General features: G+C 42.2%; 1 protein-coding gene across 1 annotated transcript in view; it reads right to left on the bottom strand.

Moving 5' to 3' along the window:
* phip (pleckstrin homology domain interacting protein) overlaps positions 1 to 14,048 on the bottom strand; it is a 62,556-nt gene extending 48,508 nt beyond the window's left edge. Inside the window, exons 1-7 of the mRNA XM_072440149.1 lie at positions 13,927 to 14,048; positions 13,732 to 13,790; positions 13,626 to 13,655; positions 13,368 to 13,427; positions 9,584 to 9,734; positions 9,206 to 9,304; positions 6,203 to 6,363 (exon numbers count right to left, since the gene is read on the bottom strand). Of these exons, the coding sequence (XP_072296250.1) occupies positions 6,203 to 6,363; positions 9,206 to 9,304; positions 9,584 to 9,734; positions 13,368 to 13,427; positions 13,626 to 13,655; positions 13,732 to 13,790; positions 13,927 to 13,966 (600 nt within the window). The 5' untranslated portion in view covers positions 13,967 to 14,048. The remainder of the gene's footprint in view (positions 1 to 6,202; positions 6,364 to 9,205; positions 9,305 to 9,583; positions 9,735 to 13,367; positions 13,428 to 13,625; positions 13,656 to 13,731; positions 13,791 to 13,926) is intronic.
* Between the last annotated feature and the right edge of the window lie 8,496 nt (positions 14,049 to 22,544).

Genomic DNA, 22,544 nt, shown 5'->3' with positions numbered 1-22,544 from the left:
TTATTTCCTCGTGGCGTGGACTGCCGATTAGTCCTGCCACGTATCAATCATAAAACGCACCTACCGCTCACCTGCAGCCGCGTGCGGCTCGTCCCATGAGAGCAGCAAGGTTCCGCGTGTCTAAGCGCATGGATCTATCATAATATAGTTCCCTCAGTGTACGGGACAAAATGAAGACGGAGAAAGACAGTTCGAGCTGACGCAGAAGTGGACGGAAATCTACGGGAGACGAGATGCGATGCGATCCATCGCGCTGATAAACAAACGCACGTGTGTGTTGTATCAGTCCACACGGGGGAGTGGCATGTGCACTTCCACCAGAGTTCTCAAATCGCCGAAAAATCGTCCATTACGCCTTTAATTAATCAAAAATGTTGCTCGCATATATTTTTATTTGTCAAATAAAAAAAGTGACATTAGATGAGTTTCTGTCCAGTGTTTGCTGGGTAATTTCCTAGTGTGATGTCATCAATTACAAACAGGAAGTGAAATTATAAACGTAAAAATTAGATATTCTGGGATAAAATCTTAACTTTTTAGCAACATTTTAAATATATACATCTTAAGTCCATTTTCAATCACGTCTGGATGTAATTTTTTTCGAATCTCCAGTAATAATATTGGTCCAGGGCATTCTGTCTCATCCGTTTCCGTCTTTGTTTTTATTGTTTCCACGGCAGGACATTTGAAGTATACAAAAAAAACTGAAGCGAAATAAAACACTAGATCGAAATGATTTATGCCACAGCGGAACATTTCAGGTAAAGCAATTAATCACACCTCCAGGCAGTGACTGTGTTTTAATGCTCCTTCAATTGTGCTCGTAGAATATGATGGACTCATTTGATGTTTATTTATACGGGAGACCAAAGTGTTCACATGTTATGATAAAAATGTGACAAAAGCGTCAGAGAAAATGGGTAATTTCACTTCCGGCTTGTTAAGGCTTTAAAGACGTTCTGATTCACACTGGGAATTTCTTGATTAATTTAAGTTTTTTGAAGGCAACGCGGCGGCGACGACCCCCACGAGCCTCCATTAAAACCACACGTCATTTCAGACAGCGACGGGTTACTCCCAAATGGCTCCGATTCAGTGTTTTGTTGGGGTTTTAAAAAGTGACGGCAGCGTAATGTTAGAGATAGCGCACGCATTGAGGAGAGAAGCCGACGGAGAGGATCTTTTGTCCTTTTCATCTCTTGAATCTTTTTTGAGAGACGGAATAAATGAGAAACAGCGATAAGAGGAATGAAGCGCAATATCGCCTTTGAACAGAGGTGTCACTGTGGGCAAATGGGGTGTTGCGATGTCGCCGCAGGAAAGAGTCAGACTTTAACAATTGAACGGCATGTATTAATTAGTCAAGCTATTTTTTATTTAATTATTTTATTTCATTTATTCATTTAATTTGTTCATGTTTTATTGAATTTATTATTGTATTTTATTTTATTTTTTAAATTTATTAAATTGATTCTGTTTTAATAATATTATTTTATTTATTTAATTTTATCAATTTTATTTACACAGGAGAAACCAGTTGAGAGTCACGCCATCTTTGACAATCACGCTCTGTCCGCACAAGGAGCACAAAGAAAGCATTTACCTTTTTTATTAACCACAATAAAAAACAAATACAAGTCGGTTGAAGCGTGTCCATTTGACAATCAATGTAGCTTTCAAAAGACGTTTAAAATTACAGACAGAAGGAAGTTTGCAAATTTTAAGAACAGTTTGTGTATTGTTCCAACTGTGGGGAGTGTAAAAAGGAAAAGGCACTTTAACGTGTCAAACCAAACCAAACATCAGCCCGTGTTGAAGATTTAAGCCGATACAGTAAAAAGTGCAAACATCAGCACACTGCACCGGACCAATGTTTATTAACCTTTATTCATCCAGGTAACAACATAAATCAGTCCATTTCCATTTCAGATCATCAATACAACTTGATTTCTTTCAATACAACTTGATGTCTTTCCTCCTCGCCTGGAGGCGAGGTGTCGCCTGTTTATAATAGCCAGCCTATTTTTCATTTAAGTAGTCAATTTTAAATCCAATAAATACACTCTCTCTGCTCTTTAACATCCTGTATGTCTGTGATGCAGCTCTTTTTACACCAAATCTGCCACGGGAGCAAAACAATCCACCTCCTCAGCCTCTCGTCTCCTCCTCAACACTAACAACAAAATCACAAAAACACCCAAAACTTAAACTAGTTCCTGTATTTTCCCTTATTTAACTGTATTTCAACTGTATTTCAACTGTATTTGCCCTTATTTAAACTGTATTTTCCCTTAATTAACTGCATTTCAAATGTATTTTCCCTTATTTAACTGCATTTCAAATGTATTTTCCCTTATTTAACTGCATTTCAAATGTATTTTCCCTTATTTAACTGCATTTCAAATGTATTTTCCCTTATTTAACTGCATTTCAAATGTATTTTCCCTTATTCAACTGTATTTTGCCTATTCAACTGTAATTTCCCTTATTTAACTGTATTTCAACTGTATTTGCCCTTATTTAACTGTATTTTCAACTGTATTTTCCCTCATTCAACTGTATTTCAACTGTATTTTCTCTTATTTAACTGTATTTTCAACTGTATTTTCCCTCATTCAACTGTATTTCAACTGTATTTTCCCTTATTTAACTGTATTTTCCCAAAGTGCCAAAGTCCGACTTGTGATTTGTGCTTCCCGATTGTCCGGATAACAAGTGTTTCGAGCTCGTTTTACACGAGTCGATTCGCAAACCGTTGAATCAATGGCTTACGAGAACCTTTGCAAACTGGAATACGGATCGCCCGACGGTTAAAAGTACGTTGTTGTTATGAAGCGCTTAGTAACCCGTCGGCGCGCTCGCCACTGCAGCAAAAAGGGGACGCGTCAACTCACAAAAACACAAGTGTATAAATAAGGGCGATCTTGAGATGTAAGGAGAGACGCGGTGAGAGGGAAAAACAGAAACGAGGGACAGTGCGGCGGGAGACTGGGGAGGCCACGGTGAATTTTAATTTTGGCACTTAGCCAGAACCACGGAGGAAACGTTTTCTTGTGTTATGATGAGGAATGGTCGGCGGGTGGGGGTTGGAACAAAGGAGGGGCCGCGGGTGAGGGAGAGATAAGAGAAGGGAGAGGAAGAGAGAAAGAGCGACGGAGTGAAAGAGAGGGAGAGAGGAGACAGTCAATCTGCTCCCCACGACGACAGCCATTTTTAGAGATTTAAGAAATGAAACGCGGCTGAAAATGGTGTGGAGCGTTACACTCTGAGAACTGTAAACGGGACGCGACATCGAAACACGTCGCCGAGGTAACGCGGCGCTGTAAGGTCGCCGGGGTGCGGGTTAAAAGGTCAGATCAGAGCATTCAGTTTGGTCTTCTCTTAATTGCAGAAACGTAAGGAAACTGACTATTGACAATGAGTAAAACAAACGCACACATAATAAATAATAATAGCCTTGTGTGTGCACTCGCTCCGGACCAAACTGTTGCTCAGGTGCAAATGTAAACAAAGACATCCTGACATCATACGATAACGATAAGGAGTGAATGCGTTTCACTCATACGTTGACGAGTGGCATATGTGCAAGTCACACGTAAGACTCGCGCCACTGAGTCACGAGAGTCAAGTCACTGTTTCTTTTGTAAGTTCAAGTTCCCTCAAGTCATCGTGCACATGAGTGTTGCCTAATCTATCTAAACTCTTTATGTTCAGCGCCACACAGAGCGTTCGAGAAAAATCTTAGCAAATATTTATGTGTTTATGTGTGAACAATAAAATTCACATAAATATGCTAAGCGGTTTGTGTTTATTTAATTTAAATGGGGCGGTTCGGTCCAAAGACTGATTGCTAACTTGGTATCATCTATGGCCTAGTATTAAATGTTACAGTTTATTGTTACACACACTTTAATGCTTCAAAAGAGTTAGTTATTTTATTCTCCAATGCCAATGAAATCTTTAAAAACAAGAATATACTAGAACTGTATTACTGTTGATCAAAATGAAAATATTGAAGTCTGAATACAACATAAAATTAAATATGTTTCCATGTGGTGCCCCCTGTAGGTGCCCCCAGAGTTTGCTTGTCTAACGTGGCCCCTCAACATCACAGGCTTCAAACATCACACTTGTATCAAGACGTTTGGGCTCATGTTTTGTGTCACTAGAGGACAGTATAATGTCAGAAATACTCAGCGCCACGTCCGCGGTGAACGCTTTGATGGCACAGAACGTCTTTTTTCAAAGAGCTAAAAATAACCAGAACGCCACGAATATGAGGTCTATCAACGTACAATAAAAACTGGCGAGAAGATTTGCCCCGGTAGATTGCCTTTATGGTCTCATTCCTATTGTTCTTGTTAATTATTAAATCTTAATTTCAGCATTTTATACGAGCGATCGCCGTTATTGACCTGGCTCATTACTGCAGCTGCCTCGTAGTGCTGATTGGTCAGAACGTCTCGACAGCAGAAAAATCTAAATTGTGTCATCTTTTTCATCCACAAATGGGCAAAGTGCCAATGGCCCTCATTTATTAACATTGCTGTGAAAACTGTATACATTTGGGTGTGTATTTGTTGGCACACCAGAGGACGCACGGTATTTATGAACCTGCGGATGAAAACCAGCATCATTTGAATAAAACGCCCAAAAATATTCATGTTTCAGCATTTTAGGGCGACATTTATCTGAACAGGAAATGATCCAGAATAGAAGCAAAAAAATCCTACATTTGCTCATTTGCTTTGAAATAATGTGTTTTTAGGGCTTAATCAAGTGATCGATTTCAAAAAGGACTGCATATAGTGTGATGCAGGGGCTACAGTGGGACTAGATCCAAACCCAGACCTGAACCAATAAATGGGTTAATCTCATTTGGGTAATTGTTTTTGTTATCTGGATTACACAGACACTTTCCAAATGAGCTTGTATGACAAACCATGCGGCGTAATGACAAAAAATACATAAATCACATTTAATTTTATCAATAAGAGGCATTTTTATTATACGTTTATCTGAATTTGAAAAGCGTTTTTTATCTAGAAGCTTTCAGTCACCATATTTCAATTATTTGTTTTTGCTTTTGTTAAAGATGTAATTAAAAAAACCAACAACTCAAAAATCAATTGGCTGAAAAATAATGCATTAACGAGTCGGCTACTAAAATATGTTACATCCCTAGTTTTTACTCAAAACCCTAAACTGAGAAAAATATAAAATAAAAATAATTGTGTCCATTATGTACGGTTATGCTGCATGTCGTGTTCATTTTCCTTGATGTCCTTGAAGCCGTCTCAGCACATGTTCCTCACTTTGTTAACCATTTCCAAACAACATTCAAGGCTGCAAAACCTCCTCTCCTGGTTTAAATAAAATCTCTATTGGTTAACCACGATGTGCAAGGGCTACCGACCGACAAAGAACTGCATTACGTACGTTTTACACGCCTCAACACACAAATGACAAGGTAAAGACAAAGAAACGCAGTGGAATAAGAGCGGAGTGCAGGAATAAACAGTCGAATCATAATATACCAACATCTAACCAACAAAAACGGCATCAACTGAGGCAACGACTGAAACTGTAAAAGGTCCGGACTAGTCTTTACTATTTACGGTATTTTTATTCTTTACACAAAAAGAAAACAATTGGGCGCATTATAAATTTACTCTTTAGTCGCTCTCATAAGCAGGAGCCCACAGACCTTTCAGTCACCAAAACAAACACCACAACCAGAATGAGGGGTGAACAATGGAGACAAAAGTGAAGACCTCATTTTTTACTTGTCTTTAAATGTTCTATTTGAGATTTAAATATCGGACAGAGGTGAAAGGAGAGTCATAATAACCACTAAAGTGCAGAAATATCACCAACATACTTCTAATATCAACAATATATTCTTCCGAACAACATCTGTGACATTATCAGTCCCATTTCCTCCACAAACAACAAAATATCCAGTCTTATTCTGCACAAAAACTATCAACACTGTAGTTTAGATCTGTGCAAACTTGACTCTTTATTAGTTTGCCTTTCCTTGAGTCAATTTTCAGTTTTCTTTGGTGTTTAAAATGTGAACTTTGAACAGAATCCCGTTATTAAAAGCAAAACCGTGCATCCAAACACTTAAGATTAGTTGCCACAGCTCTTCTTTTCAAACTAAGCATGTTCTCGTGCCGTGTGGGACGCGGCGCTTTACCGTGAAGACGCGGCGGCCCGTCCTGTCGAAGGTCACGCAGTACACCGACGACAGGTGTCCCAGGATCCTCTTGTGCATCTTCATGTGCTGATACACGGCTGTGGGCACCAGCTGCCTCTGTCGGTACGAGCCGTTGAGACGCCGACTGTGACTCGTCTCCACTGGGGACACAGAGACGGAGAGACCAGAGTGAGACAGAGAGACAAGTGAGACGGAGAGACCAGAGAGAGACAAGTGAAACAGAGAGACCAGAGAGAGACAAGTGAGACGGAGAGACCAGAGAGAGACAAGTGAGACGGAGAGACCAGAGAGAGACAAGTGAGACGGAGAGACCAGAGAGACCAGAGAGAGACAAGTGAGACAGAGAGACCATAGAGAGAGACAAGTGAGACAGAGAGAGACAAGTGAGACAGAGAGACCAGAGATACCAGAGAGACAAGTGAGACAGAGAGACCAGAGAGAGACAAGTGAGACAGAGAGACCATAGAGAGAGACAAGTAAGACAGAGAGAGACAAGTGAGACAGAGAGACCAGAGATACCAGAGAGAGACAAGTGAGACAGAGAGACCAGATATACCAGAGAGACAAGTGAGACAGAGAGACCAGAGAGAGACAAGTGAGACAGAGAGACCATAGAGAGAGACAAGTAAGACAGAGAGAGACAAGTGAGACAGAGAGACCAGAGATACCAGAGAGAGACAAGTGAGACAGAGAGACCAGAGAGAGACAAGTGAGACAGAGAGACAAGTGAGACGGAGAGACCAGAGAGAGACAAGTGAGACAGAGAGACCAGAGAGACCAGAGAGAGACAAGTGAGACAGAGACCATAGAGAGAGACAAGTAAGACAGAGAGAGACAAGTGAGACAGAGAGACCAGAGATACCAGAGAGAGACAAGTGAGACAGAGAGACCAGAGATACCAGAGAGACAAGTGAGACAGAGAGACCAGAGAGAGACAAGTGAGACAGAGAGACCATAGAGAGAGACAAGTAAGACAGAGAGACAAGTGAGACAGAGAGACCAGAGATACCAGAGAGAGACAAGTGAGACAGAGAGACCAGAGAGAGACAAGTGAGACAGAGAGACAAGTGAGACAGAGAGACCAGAGAGAGACAAGTGAGACAGAGAGAGACCACATAGAGACAAGTGAGACAGAGACCAGAAAGAGACAAGTGAGACAGAGAGAGACCAGAGAGAGACAAGTGAGACCAGAGAGAGACCAGAGAGACCAGAGAGAGACAAGTGAGACAGAGAGACAAGTGAGACAGAGAGACCAGAGAGAGACAAGTGAGACAGAGAGAGACCACATAGAGACAAGTGAGACAGAGACCAGAAAGAGACAAGTGAGACAGAGAGAGACCAGAGAGAGACAAGTGAGACCAGAGAGAGACCAGAGAGACCAGAGAGAGACCAGAGAGACAAGTGAGACGGAGAGACCAAAGAGAGACAAGTGAGACAGAGAGAGCAGAGAGAGACAAGTGAGACAGACAGACCAGAGAGAGACAAGTGAGATAGACAGACCAGAAAGAGACAAGTGAGACAGAGAGAGACCAGAGAGAGACAAGAGAGTCAAGTGAGACAGAGAGAGACAAGAGAGAGTCAAGTGAGACAGAGAGAGACCAGAGACCAGTGAGACAGAGAGACCAGAGAGAGACAAGTGAGACCAGAGAGAGACCAGAGAGACAAAAGTGAGACAGAGAAAGAGAAACCGGAGTGATGAGAGTGAGACCAGAGAGACCGAGAGAGACAAGTGAGCCAGAGAGACACCAGAGAGAGACCAGAGAGACAAGTGTGAGACAAGTGAGAGACAAGAGAGAGACAAGTGAGAGACAAGTGAGAGACAAGAGAGAGACAAGAGAGAGACAAGAGAGAGACAAGAGAGAGACAAGAGAGAGACAAGTGAGAGACAAGAGAGAGACAAGTGAGAGACAAGTGAGAGACAAGTGAGAGACAAGTGAGAGACAAGTGAGAGACAAGAGAGAGACAAGTGAGAGACAAGAGAGAGACAAGTGAGAGACCAGAGAGAGACAAGTGAGAGACAAGTGAGAGACCAGAGAGAGACCAGAGAGAGACAAGTGAGAGACCAGAGAGAGACCAGAGAGAGACCAGAGAGAGACCAGAGAGAGACCAGAGAGACAAGTGAGAGACCAGAGAGACCAGAGAGAGACAAGTGAGAGACCAGAGAGACCAGAGAGAGACAAGTGAGAGACCAGAGAGAGACAAGTGAGAGACCAGAGAGAGGCTTAAACAGGAAGGAAGTGTTTTTGAATGTAAATAACAGCATAGTTTCCCTTTAAGTCCCAACTCTGTGTAACTACACATATAAAAACAACATATTTTAAATAAATTCCCAAGTGAAGCACCTTTAACACACTGAACAGGTTAAGTACACTTTATATTCATCCTCTGCATTTGACCCATCCTTCAGTGCTGCTGAACCTGTCTAGGACCCATCTCCAGCTCTTGCTCCAGGTAAAGTCCTGCTGCTACTGACCAAGACCAGAACATGCTCTGGGTCCGACGGGGGAAACATGTAAACATGTAAACATGTGCAGAGAGTCTTACGTCATACGTGTAACACTCGACACCAGAGCCTTGAACGTCTCCAGCTGCAACACTGATGTACATAAACTTCTGCACTAGAACTCCAGCCTCATGCATCTTCTTTCACCTCAAGACACTTGAGTTTATCCTCCAACACAAGAGTGTGACACTGCAGAGGACACTGACACACTACACAACTACTACTACACACTACACTACACAACACAACACAACTACTACTACAGACTACACTACACAACTACTACTACACACAAAGTCAAGAAAGTCCATCAGGTTTTACTGTGTATTTGAGCCACTCTCATCTCCATCTTCTAAACCCACACACTGAAGGCTTCACTTACACTGAGCTGAACCCTGAGCCGTAATGATGACGTCATGTGGATAAAATATATAAATGAAACTCCAGTAACAAATATGTGACACCAAACTGCACTTTACCGATATTAGGGGGGCTCCCAAAGATGATGGGAGGCTCTGGTGGTCTCCCACAGTGAAGCGCAGCCAGAGCTGAGCCTTTCCACACCACATGTTTGCAACCTGGAAAACACATTCATAAAGATCATATAATCATATACAGAGACTACACAGTGGAATAGATCATTCTACTTGTATATATAAAAATACAAATATGTATCAAACGTTACATACATTTGGATTGTATTTCCTACTGCCCATGTTGCATTATGATTATGTGTAGTAAATCATGTGTACTGCATGTTTAATTACGTTATGTAACATGTATATAGTGCATATAGTGCATATCCTTGGCTTCTCGCGCAGCTGCGGCCGACACTGGTCCCGGCGCCGCTCACTCACTTTTGTCTGTGCGCAGCAGATTCTGTCGTCCGGCCCCGAGCAGGCTGCACAGGCCGGGCACGCTGGCGGGCACCTCCTTCTCCAGCAGCGGGCACACGCGCGAGCAGATCTCCAGCAGGTGGTCCGAGCGGATGTGACGGTAAAGCTTCACCTGCACCACAACCACACGCCGGTTTAGATTAGCATTTTACTACAAGGAAAACTACAAGGAGAACGCACGGGCCCGGACTCAGAGTCAGAACTATAACTGTACCAATCATTTGTAAAAACATACGAAAGACACAAGTGAAAGAGAGCGACAAACAACAAGTCCAATAACAATGGACCACCTCTGTTTTGTACTTTAATTATATAAAGATAACAAATCACACAACATTGTGTCACAGACATTAAAAGGGCAAAGTCGGCTTTTTGACAATAACATCAGTGTTTGACTCAAACTTGAAATCAAAATCAAAATCAAATCTTAAGTCGAGGCACAAATGTCCACGACCCTCATGTATACTTTCTTTGGACGCAAAGGCTATGATGGATGGTGGACGAACGATAAAGGAACAGGTTTTAAAATATTAGGAATTAATAAAGTAATATAATAAGTAAAGTAAAGTAAATAATTAAGTGATCAATTAAGTGATCAATCACATTAATCACTAATTGATTAGAACAAATAAATAGTCCTGATTCATTAGTAATTGAATAATCATTTCCTGAACTGAACACAGACTCAAAGCCTGCCAGAGTCTGAGATGTTTGATGACTCAGACTTTCTGAGTAATATGAATCATTTCTGAGTAAGAAAGGATTCATATTACCCAAAAAAATATCAAAAAAATAAATAATAATAATGAAATAATAAAAACTGTTCTGAATGCTCTATGAAGAGTTTCTCTGGTGAAATGTTCTACATAATCTCATATTCACACCTTTCTGAAAAACAAAACTGTTAATCAAAACAATAATAGCTAGATGAGCTGCCATATATCAAAGGTACAGAATTATTACAGAGTTTTATTATTTTAACCAATTTGCAATACGTGTAATTATATTGATAAATCAATCAATCAATTAATCACTTCACCGATAAGGCTTTATCTGAATCCGCTTTTAGACATTGTAGTTATCGATTACTCTCCCATACAAAGAAGAATATGACCAGCGCAGTGTATAATTAATACAAATCCCATTAAACTGCGATTCCAGATGGACCTGACGCGCGTGCTCCTTTTACCTCTGCGTTAATTACAAGGTCACGGGCAGAATCCGCATCACACGCCTCCCCCAAACCTCCCCATCACCGTGGAGAGGAGGAGAGAGGAGAGGAGGAGAGAGGGGGAGGAGGAGGAGAGAGGAGAGGAGGAGAGAGGGGGGGGGGGGAGGAGGAGAGAGGAGCAGCGCAGGGGGGCGTGGCAACGACGCGCCAAACCCCACGCTGCTCCAACCACGAGGCACACACCGCGTCACACACCGCGAGCCTCCCTCTCCCGCCGCGGACATACTACAGCAGCACACGACATGGGGAAATAATAACGTCAGAAACACGGCCGTGGCTCAAATAGCCCAGCAGTTTCACGAGGCGCGAGTGTTGTGCGCCGCGAGCCCGATGGCAAACGGAAATGCGCCGCAGAGTATTTTTGGCACGCGCGCTTAGTCTCATCACCGGGGGATTCACGAAACGATCAGTGCGTGAGGATTTAACGATTACTCACTATTTACATAGAGACCGTGACCAAACAGTGACATCTTCCGTTTTCCTTAATTCACATTGATCGATATTCTGCATACAAATCAACATTTGTCTATTTATGCGTTGTTGTTTTTTTATTACTTAAACTGATTAATTTTGCTTCTAAAATGGTCACGTTTATTATTAAGCTTTATTATTTTCAGATTGTATTGTACTCTGAATGTATACGATCATCGATTAACCGATTACTCTGGACACTACAGTCGACACGATCAGATAAGAGCCTGAAAAACGAGAGGACGCACGCGGTTCTTGAACGCACGCGAGGACGCACGCACGCTCTTAATGAAGTGTGTTAATTGCTTTCAACATGGCGCTCCGGGACGCACGTGTTGCGCTCTGAGCTCGTGCGTATTGACAACTGGCTCCGCGCGTGACGGACGAGACGCGATTCAGAGCCTTCAGCAGACAAATGAAGAGATCGGATGATAGAAACTAAGAGAATGTTATTAATATTATTAACAACAGACAGCAGTGGAGGAGATTTGCTCACGCGGGGATGGAATAATAATAAAGCAGTCAAATTAATTCAGCTTTACAAAACACTCGACATTTTTATTGCAAATGATAGATAAATACTTATCAGTTTGTGCAAATGAACTCTTCCAGGACTTAGATTTGTACCAGAAGAACGGACACAAACTGACAGAATGATATTTGAAACACATCTGTAACCAGGCCAACGCATCTTTATTTGCTCTTGCGTTTGAAAATACACCAAAAATGTGCAAAATATGGCGGAAAAACAAAGATTCGAACACGATTCCAGATTAAAAAATGCAATTCAATGTCTAAACGCACCTTTATCTGTTAAGCAACAGGCCAACGTGAGTAATTGCGCGTCTTAATTAACCAATGGCATTTAATTAATAAAGCGCCACAAAATAATTCGTGGAAGCAACGTCGATCCACGCGAGTCCAACCCCTTTCTCTCCAAAACCACACACACATACACACATACACAGTCACACACACACACAACACGACAAGACAAGAGTCCAGACAAAACGCGCCAAACGATCTCAAGTCACGAGTAATTAAGAATAAAAACCATCCGCGGTGCGTTTTAATGCGTGGATTCTAAGCACAAAAGCTGAACACGCAGCATGAAGGAGGAGCGAGCTACGGCCACGCAGAGGGAGAAACCACGCACATACACGCACATCCTCTGTCAATAACACCTTTAACGTACTTTAACACACTCCCCACGTCCTGCTCACGGCAAGTGTCACGAGCCGTGCGTAAAACCGCCCCGTGCCAAACGCGCGCGCCTCTCCACGCCGCGTTTGCGCATTTTAAAATAAATTTTAATTATTTGCTTCGTTTGGGGCGTAATAACAGCTGAATAACTGCTTGGACAACTCGAAAACACCAAAGAGACAAGAAAAAAAACATAAAAGCCATGATGAATTCCTTCCACGCCCCCATGCGTAATAGACGTGCTTTTTTTGTGTTGACATCACAATTAGCGCGTGAGATCGTTGCGTGGTAATGGCGTGTCACCTCTCATCGTCTCACACTGCCACAATCCGTGTGCAGGTCGTGGAATGAGATGAGAAACGTCCACGGGGAGGAAAACAAACCGTGGCGGAAGCAGCGGCGGCGCGCGCGTGGCACAAACCGGAACCTCTCTGCGCTTGAGACAATGTTTATATTTCTTCTCAAAAGTGCTGTTCTGTAACTCTTTGCCCTCCCACCGCGCGTGTGTTCCCCGTGTGAGTCCCTACCCCCCCCCCCCCGGACCCTCGCGCCACAACACAACACTCGTGACGTATCAACATTTATTTACACCATCAACTATTAATCCCGTTAGTGCGCGTGCCGTGGTCCCCACAAAACATCCACGCGAAGGTGAGACACGAGCCCCCCACCCCCACGCCACCGCAAACACGTCATCACGCATCAAAACTTGCCTCATACAAAACACTTCCTCACACACTTTTGACTTTACCAGCGGATTTAAAAATTGCGGGAAATTCAATTCTTGTGTCGCCCCGTGCAAACTTTTCCCTCGGCCGTGGCGCGCGCGCCGGTGCTCACCAAATTCTCGTACGTCCCCGGGTGTTCCTGCCCCGTCCAGTCCACGCGTTTGGGCAGCAGCTGCACAGAGAGAGAGAGAGGAGGGGGAAACAAACGCGTCACGATCCGTAAAACCGTGGAAAGTGTCGTTTATATGCGTGCAATGTTGATTATGCTTATGTTTTTAACGCGTAGTAGTAGTAGTAGTAGTGCAGGCGCGCGCGGCGGCGGGGGAAGCGTCCTCCGCGGCGCCGCTGCTGCTGCTCCGCGGGCTCTCACCTCCTTCTCCTCCGCCTCGCGTATCAGGCTCTGCGAAAACGGGGGGAGCACACGTTACAACGCCGCGTCCATTTCGCAGCAGAGCAGAGAAGGGAAACAAACAAACCTGCGCCGAGTCTTGACACGGTCCGGCTTCTAAAAACCTCGCGATTAGGAAGTAGAGCTCTGTCGGGAGAGAAGCGGGAGGGGGGGAGGACAGAGAGGAGGACCGCGGCGTTAGGGGGAGAGAGGAGGACACCGACGCGAGCATTTTTAAAAAACCAAACGTGACGCACTCGCCGACGCCCGTGTGTGCACTTACCCGAGGTCAGCTGCGCGATGTGCGAGCGGTCCGAAGCCATTTTTTGTTGTGTGCGCGCGCGAGGGGGGTTGTTTTGGCAGGGCGAGCGCGCCGGAGAGCGAGCCCGTGCCGTGCCGCGCGCGTGTGTGTGTGTGTGTGTGAGTGAGTGAGTGAGTGAGTGTGTAGTGTGTGTGTTGGGGCTCGCGGCTGCCCTGTAGCTGTCACTGTTTATCCACCAGGAAGAGGGCCGCCTCCATGATTCGCCGACGAGCGCACGCGCGAAACGAGGAAGAAAACGAGGCCCGGCTGCGTAAAGCACGTCCCCCGCGCCGTCGTCTGCTCCGCGCGAGGGAGAAGTAGTGCCGCGCTCGCCGGCGGGTTTTGAGCGAGGTGTGCGCGTTTTCTGCCGAACCGAGAGGCGCGTGGGTTTGATTCGACGTCGGGGCGATTTTCCGCGCGGGTGAAAGGCGGGTTTGTGACAGCGTTTAGTCCCCTCCCCCCTCTTTCTAAAGCGCGAGCCCTCTGCGGAGGACTACGAAAAGAACGCGGCCAGGGGTTGCCACGTCCGTTCGTTCCAGCGGCTTTGAGCTTGTACTTTTTTTTCTTTAGAATCAGAATCAGAAAAGGTTTGTTGCTGTTGGCAGTGAACAGAATTATCAAACATAAGAACTTGTTTTGACTTTTTAAAACAATGAACAATGATGAAACGACCTATATAAAGTCAAAAAGAACAAACTATTTAAATCTGCAACGAGATATTCCTTTATTGTCCCACATGGGGAAATTTCATTGGTGCAACGCAGGTAGATACAGAAGAAAAGAACAGATCACTTATAGGAAGTCTGAAAAACACTTTCAGTAGATCTCCTATAAACAAAAACTCCCATAGACAAATAAATACCATTGCACGTGATCACGACAGTAATTGCACATGAACATGTGTCACGACGGCACATAGATTGCACATGAAATATATATATATATATATATATATATATATAAATATATAAATGTGTGTACAGTTGAATTTACAGATGTAGTGCAGAATGTTCTTATTTTTCTTGTTTTTTTCAGTGGGGGCAATGTTGACCAAAATTACCTTGGCAACTATATTCAGACAAAAATGTGTAAAAGGAGGCATACTATGCTTTTTTCAGGCACTTTTTTTTCAGGCACAATTGAACTATAATATAAGTAGATCATCATTTTCATCAGAATCAGAATCAGGATCAGAAAAGGATTATTTCCATTATCAGTGAACAAAATTCCCAGGCCAGGAACTTGCTTTGGTGATTCTGTGATCATTTGCTCGGTGTAAATCCAAATATTGATCTGAAGCAGCTTTGTAATTGAAGCAGGTTCAGTGACTTCTTGTTCAAAACTGCAGAACTGATGATAAGCCCTGCACTTGCATGTTGCAAAATGAGTAACTGTTATGTTCTGTTTCATGATAACAGACCCAGTAATGATGGAAATACACTCTGTTGGCAGTCACTTAACGTTATAAAGCCTTTATTACTGCCTCTTCATGGTGACATTTCAATGTAACAAGCAGCGGATCGTGTTTTAGTCTTGAAAAGTTGCCATTTTACTTTTACCCACGTGTGTCACTGAGAGTCTTCATTTGTCAAATAATTGCTACAAGTCCAGAACAGAAGACAAAACAGGAGTAACTCAAACATCAAATTACAACTTTAAGGAAACCACGATGATGTGTTGATGAGGAAACACAGATGAAACACTCATTTAGCATCACATTTCCCCTGTGATGCTAAATCAACTTTGATCAACGGAATCAACATGTCTTTAAACATGTTAGTTGAGGTTTGGTTATGGGACAAATGTGAAATGTGTCTGTCGGGCTCTGGAAGTCGATTGTCCCTCGGGCCAAACGTCTGTGCGGCGCATACCTGTGACAAGCTGACGAGTGCACAAGGATTTAAACTAAAACCAATCACAAAAGGGCAAAAATATCACCTCATTCCCCTATTTAAACATTTCTAACATAACCTCTTTCTTTCTAACAGCTCCAACAAACTTTTTTTTTGTAACAGTTTTATTATAAATGATACACTCGCTGTGCTCTTTTGATCACGGGATGCGTCTTTTAGGCTTTCTCGTCGCACTTTCATGTTCTTTTAGCCTTTTTGGTTCTGTTTCACGATAATAGACCCAGTTATAAGTCAATTAATGTTTTACAGCTGTTATTAATGTTAAATATGTGTGATTAAAAGTCAGTGGCAACACTAATTGACTATTTTATTAAAGGGGAAATATTTTGTAACAAATTCTATGCAAAATGATGATATTGAGTTACAGTTCAGTACAAGTAACTCAAAAAAAAAGCATAATACGTCTCCTTTAACATACTTGCGTGACTTTTTAGGCTCTTTTTGTGAATCTGGCAACCCCGGGCTCCACGCACTCGGGGAGAGAGGTAGAAATGGCAGCTTACGGGAAGAGGACACATTGCTGCTGCAGAAGAATCACTTTATTGCACGATTATGGCCCGTTTTATCCCCCATATTCGTCACTGGCGTTTGCGCGCGTTTCTTTCACTGTCCGCAAACCACCGCGCAAAACGAACCCACTGTGCCTCATCCTCCATCATTCACCCGTAAAGATTTGCGCTGCCGGGGGGCGCGTTTGAAGATACGTGTGCGTTGGTTACGACGGTATCTCTGCGGGTTCGGGAGTTGCGCGTGTCGGTTTGCGCCGTTTTGGCTCGCGCGCGTCCCGATCGCCGCTGCCGCGCGTCGTTTATTGTGTAACAGGACGTCAGGCGGACACACCCACTTTCTCCGGGGAAGCGATCGTCCATTTCTCTTTCTAATAGCAGCATTCAAATGAGGGGGGGGGAGGGCCGGTGACGGGGAATGCGGCTTAATGAACGAGGCCGCGTGAGTTGCGGGAACGTAACGGCGACCGGACACTCACGTGACACTATCAGAGGATGATCAGAGAACGAATGACACCACACATCCTGTCCACTCACGTCCACTCATGCACGCCGCAAACAATACTTTTACACGGCACAAATCAGATATAAACATAATCAGATCACAACTACAGTCAGATAACAGTCATCATCAGATAACAATAATAAGATCAGTTTATTTTTGGATTTGTGTGTATGTTTTACAGGCACAAAAGTATTCTGATGGTCAAAAACACCTGGTGACACGTGGGAGTTTATTAGTAGGTTTTTGGAGACGGTTTCAATCTTTTATTATTTTTTATTTGTTTGCCCTTTTTGAAAATAATGTTCATGGCAAAACCCAATTGTGACAGAAATCCAATTACTCAACTGTTTACATGGCATCGCAGTAATCTGATAACTCCAGAAGTCAGATTTCTGGTGTGCACGATACAGTAAACAGCCAGTGAAAAGGCCTGTAAAGATGGTTTATGATGTGCCGTAAGTTTTCAGTCTTGTGCGTAAAACGATGATGGAAATGTCATTTTTTATGTAATTGGGTAAAACATTGGATCGTGTGCAAGTGCAGAGTTGTCCAAAAGCTCTTCTTTCTGTACCTAATTTATAATAGGCCTGTGTAAAGTGCAGCAGATTGGCCATAAAAGATGACGTCAAGAAGTCATCACTAAACATTGAGTCCTCTTCAAAGTAAAAGCATTTGGCTGTATTTAGGCAACACATTAGCATAAGTCATTGCACCAAAAACATGATGAATCTTTGATGATCTTAAACAAATGTGACAATTGTTTGTTAAAGTTGGCCCAGATTGTCTCACAGAAATAGTAACTTATGCTGCTACAAATCACAATACATACATTTTCACTACAAAAAACACATGCAATGGCTAAAATGTATGTAACAATAAATCTAGATGTAACAAAATGACAAGGAAATATAACATACATATGAATAAAATAAAGGACCTAATAAATTATAAAAAATATAAATGAATACATTTTTACTCCAAAAAACACCTGCGATGGATAAAATATATGTAACAATAAATGTAAATCTAATAAAATGTATGTAACAATAAATGTAAATCTAATAAAATATATGTAACAATAAATGTAAATCTAATAAAATGTATGTAACAATAAATGTAAATCTAATAAAATGTATGTAACAATAAATGTAAATCTAATAAAATGTATGTAACAATACATGTAAATCTAATAAAATGTATGTAACAATAAATGTAAATCTAATAAAATGTATGTAACAATAAATGTAAATCTAACAAAATGATGAATAAAAATGTAAAAGAAAATATAATATGTATATAAACAAATAAAATAAAGGACTTAATAAATTAGAAATAAATATGAGATAATATAAGAAATAAACATAGAAAAAATATAAATAAATGAATGATTAATTTATGTAGTTTTGATATTTTTTTTCCTTTTGATGCATCAATGTTTTTTTAGTTCTATTTTGTTTTTGATTGAATTTTCGTGTGAACGTGGGGTTTGTTTAGTTTTTACTACATTTTCTCCACGTCTTCCTTGGCTATGTCTCCTTGAATCTCCAGTATTCATTCAAACAGACGAGATGAAGTGTGTTGCTCAAGAACATATTCACAGTGGCTGAACATGATGTAAGATAAAGAGCAGAAGCAGATGTGGTTGTGACCTTTACCACAAGGAGGCAGCCTCATTCTGTCCAGCTCTGAATGAAAAGTCAAGGGTCAATATTCCAATCAGAGAAACACATTTAAGTGCGTTCATCACATCGAAATAAAAAATAAAATAAATCTGGACTAGATCAGGACTAAACGAGGTCTAGAACAGGACCGAACCAAGTCTAAATCAGGATTAAACGAGGACTAGAGCAGGACCGAACCAAGTCTAAATCAGGACTAAACGAGGTCTAGAACAGGACCGAACCAAGTCTAAATCAGGACTAAACGAGGACTAGAACAAGACCGAACCAAGTCTAAATCAGGACTAAACGAGGACTAGAACAGGACCGAACCAAGTCTAAATCAGGACTAAACGAGGACTAGAACAAGACCGAACCAAGTCTAAATCAGGACTAAACGAGGACTAGAACAGGACCGAACCAAGTCTAAATCAAGACTAAACGAGGACTAGAACAGGACCGAACCAAGTTAAAATCAGGACTAAACGAGGACTAGAACAAGACCGAACCACGTCTAAATCAGGACTAAACGAGGTCTAGAACAAGACCGAACCAAGTCTAAATCAGGACTAAACGAGGTCTAGAACAAGACCGAACCAAGTCTAAATCAGGACTAAACGAGGTCTAGAACAGGACCGAACCAAGTCTAAATCAGGACTAAACGAGGACTAGAACAGGACCGAACCAAGTCTAAATCAGGACTAAACGAGGACTAGAACAAGACCGAACCAAGTCTAAATCAGGACTAAACGAGGTCTAGAACAGGACCGAACCAAGTCTAAATCAGGACTAAACGAGGACTAGAACAAGACCGAACCAAGTCTAAATCAGGACTAAACGAGGACTAGAACAGGACCGAACCAAGTCTAAATCAGGACTAAACGAGGACTAGAACAAGACCGAACCAAGTCTAAATCAGGACTAAACGAGGACTAGAACAAGACCGAACCACGTCTAAATCAGGACTAAACGAGGACTAGAACAAGACCGAACCAAGTCTAAATCAGGACTAAACGAGGACTAGAACAGGACCGAACCAAGTCTAAATCAGGACTAAACGAGGACTAGAACAAGACCGAACCAAGTCTAAATCAGGACTAAACGAGGACTAGAACAAGACCGAACCAAGTCTAAATCAGGACTAAACGAGGACTAGAACAGGACCGAACCAAGTCTAAATCAGGACTAAACGAGGACTAGAACAGGACCGAACCAAGTTAAAATCAGGACTAAACGAGGACTAGAACAAGACCGAACCACGTCTAAATCAGGACTAAACGAGGTCTAGAACAAGACCGAACCAAGTCTAAATCAGGACTAAACGAGGTCTAGAACAAGACCGAACCAAGTCTAAATCAGGACTAAACGAGGTCTAGAACAGGACCGAACCAAGTCTAAATCAGGACTAAACGAGGACTAGAACAGGACCGAACCAAGTCTAAATCAGGACTAAACGAGGACTAGAACAAGACCGAACCAAGTCTAAATCAGGACTAAACGAGGTCTAGAACAGGACCGAACCAAGTCTAAATCAGGACTAAACGAGGACTAGAACAAGACCGAACCAAGTCTAAATCAGGACTAAACGAGGACTAGAACAGGACCGAACCAAGTCTAAATCAGGACTAAACGAGGACTAGAACAAGACCGAACCAAGTCTAAATCAGGACTAAACGAGGACTAGAACAAGACCGAACCAAGTCTAAATCAGGACTAAACGAGGACTAGAACAAGACCGAACCAAGTCTAAATCAGGACTAAACGAGGAATAGAACAGGACCGAACCAAGTCTAAATCAGGACTAAACGAGGACTAGAACAAGACCGAACCAAGTCTAAATCAGGACTAAACGAGGTCTAGAACAAGACCGAACCAAGTCTAAATCAGGACTAAACGAGGACTAGAACAGGACCGAACCAAGTCTAAATCAGGACTAAACGAGGACTAGAACAAGACCGAACCAAGTCTAAATCAGGACTAAACGAGGACTAGAACAGGACCGAACCAAGTCTAAATCAGGACTAAACGAGGACTAGAACAGGACCGAACCAAGTCTAAATCAGGACTAAACGAGGACTAGAACAAGACCGAACCAAGTCTAAATCAGGACTAAACGAGGACTAGAACAGGACCGAACCAAGTCTAAATCAGGACTAAACGAGGTAGTATAGGGCAAAACCATTCAAATTTGACATAGAATTATTCAATCATACTGTGCGTTTCTCGTCAATAACATGATCTCTGAATCTAAGTACATCACTGCTTGATTTTGGTAGTTTATAACCACAAATACAGTGCACAGAATGTAGAAATGTATGTGCGTTTGGAACTTTGTACAACTTAATATTTGAAATGTTCTTCTTCAAAATAAACTACTTTAACTAAATATTGTATTACTTGAAGTCTATGCGTGGTCCAATTGTATACGGCTGAAATATATGTTGTTTAATCAACCCGGACTGGACCAAAAACAGTTGGATTCCATCAATAAACCTTTAATATTGTGACTTTTAACATCTTGAAAGTCTCGGCACACTTACAATCAACTCAATGTTCAATAAATGAAAGTTGGAACAATATTCTTAGAAGGTCAATATTTAACTACACTTTTCACCGATGGAAAACTTTTTCTTCCTTTTTTTAATACATTTGAGCTGCACAAGGAGAAATGAAGAACACGCAGCTCATTAATGACACCAATTTAAGAGTTCATTCTGCTATGTATTTATTGCAGCTCATATATTTTCTTTTACATTGTTGCAGAGTTGAATCTCCTGCTTTTTGGAATAGAATAGTTTAAATTTTTATCGTTCATTGTGTCATTTTCTATCACCCTCAGACGTGTTATTGAGACAGCTCAAATATACGGTGTTGGGTGGGTTAGTTAACTGTTAACAGCTCTTTGGTGAACTGTGAACCGCTCTTTGGTGAACTGTGAACCGCTCTTTGGTGAACTGTGAACCGCTCTTTGGTGAACTGTGAACCGCTCTTTGGTGAACTGTGAACCGCTCTTTGGTGAACTGTGAACCGCTCTTTGGTGAACTGCGGCGCGGCTCCGTCAGTTCACGCTCTGCAAACGCTGAGCTTTCACTTCCTGACGCTGCAGTTGGATTTAACATGAGCTGCCCCCCTTTTGTGTCGGCTTCACACAGTCCCACCGACCCGGCTGTAACGTGGCTATGACCGCGGCGGGACGGCACCAAAACATACAAAGATCTAAAGCGCGACTATTGTGAATATGTTGATTTTTCTCATTGTTTTATTAACGTTGCAAGACTTTTTTGAATAGTTAGTTCTTAGTTGCGTAATGGTGCGTTCACATATGTCCTAGTTTTGACCCGGGTTTAGCTCCGATTTTGAAGTGGTTTGGTCCAATGTTAGTCTTGGTTTAGGTCCGGTCGAGTCCAGGTTTAATGTAGAATTTTTTGAATACATTCACTCTAAACTGGGACTTTACCCCTAAACTAAATTTGTGTTAGATTATGACTAAACAAGGACCAAACCAAGTCTACGTTAGGACTAAAACTGGCTCAATTTATATGACCAAATGACGGTGACGAGTGTGAACGCAGCCTTCGTCTAGGTTTGATTCCAGTTTTGAAGTGGTTTAATGTATGTGCAAGTGTGAACGCACCATCAAAGTATGTAGAAGTTACAACTCTGGACTAAACACAGAACTAAACCAGGAATATCAACAAAACCAAGTCCAGTCAACTTCAGGACCAACATACGACACATTATCAGAGGTGTTTCCTTTTTGAGTTAAATGGAAATGTCATTTGAAACCAAACATAAACCCAGTGTGTAGCCGAAGGTAAACAAAAACACGTGCAACATTTGTAGTTTTTGTCGTTTTATTTCAAAATAGTCCAGTTCCGACAGAGTGAAACCAAGTTAAAATAGTGAAATAACAAGAAGCACCACTCATTATTGCTGTCACTCTGCGGCTGCGGGACCACGCCTTCTGGGGTCCCGGGGGGGGGGGGACTGGTACACGCACTCACTCTGCACGCACTTA

This window comes from Eucyclogobius newberryi, unplaced genomic scaffold (assembly GCF_026437365.1).
Source record: "Eucyclogobius newberryi isolate DKJ021-1_F unplaced genomic scaffold, fEucNew1.0.hap1 SCAF_1, whole genome shotgun sequence".
NCBI classification, from domain to species: Eukaryota; Metazoa; Chordata; class Actinopteri; order Gobiiformes; family Gobiidae; genus Eucyclogobius; species Eucyclogobius newberryi.
This window is presented reverse-complemented; position numbering and strand designations above follow the sequence as displayed.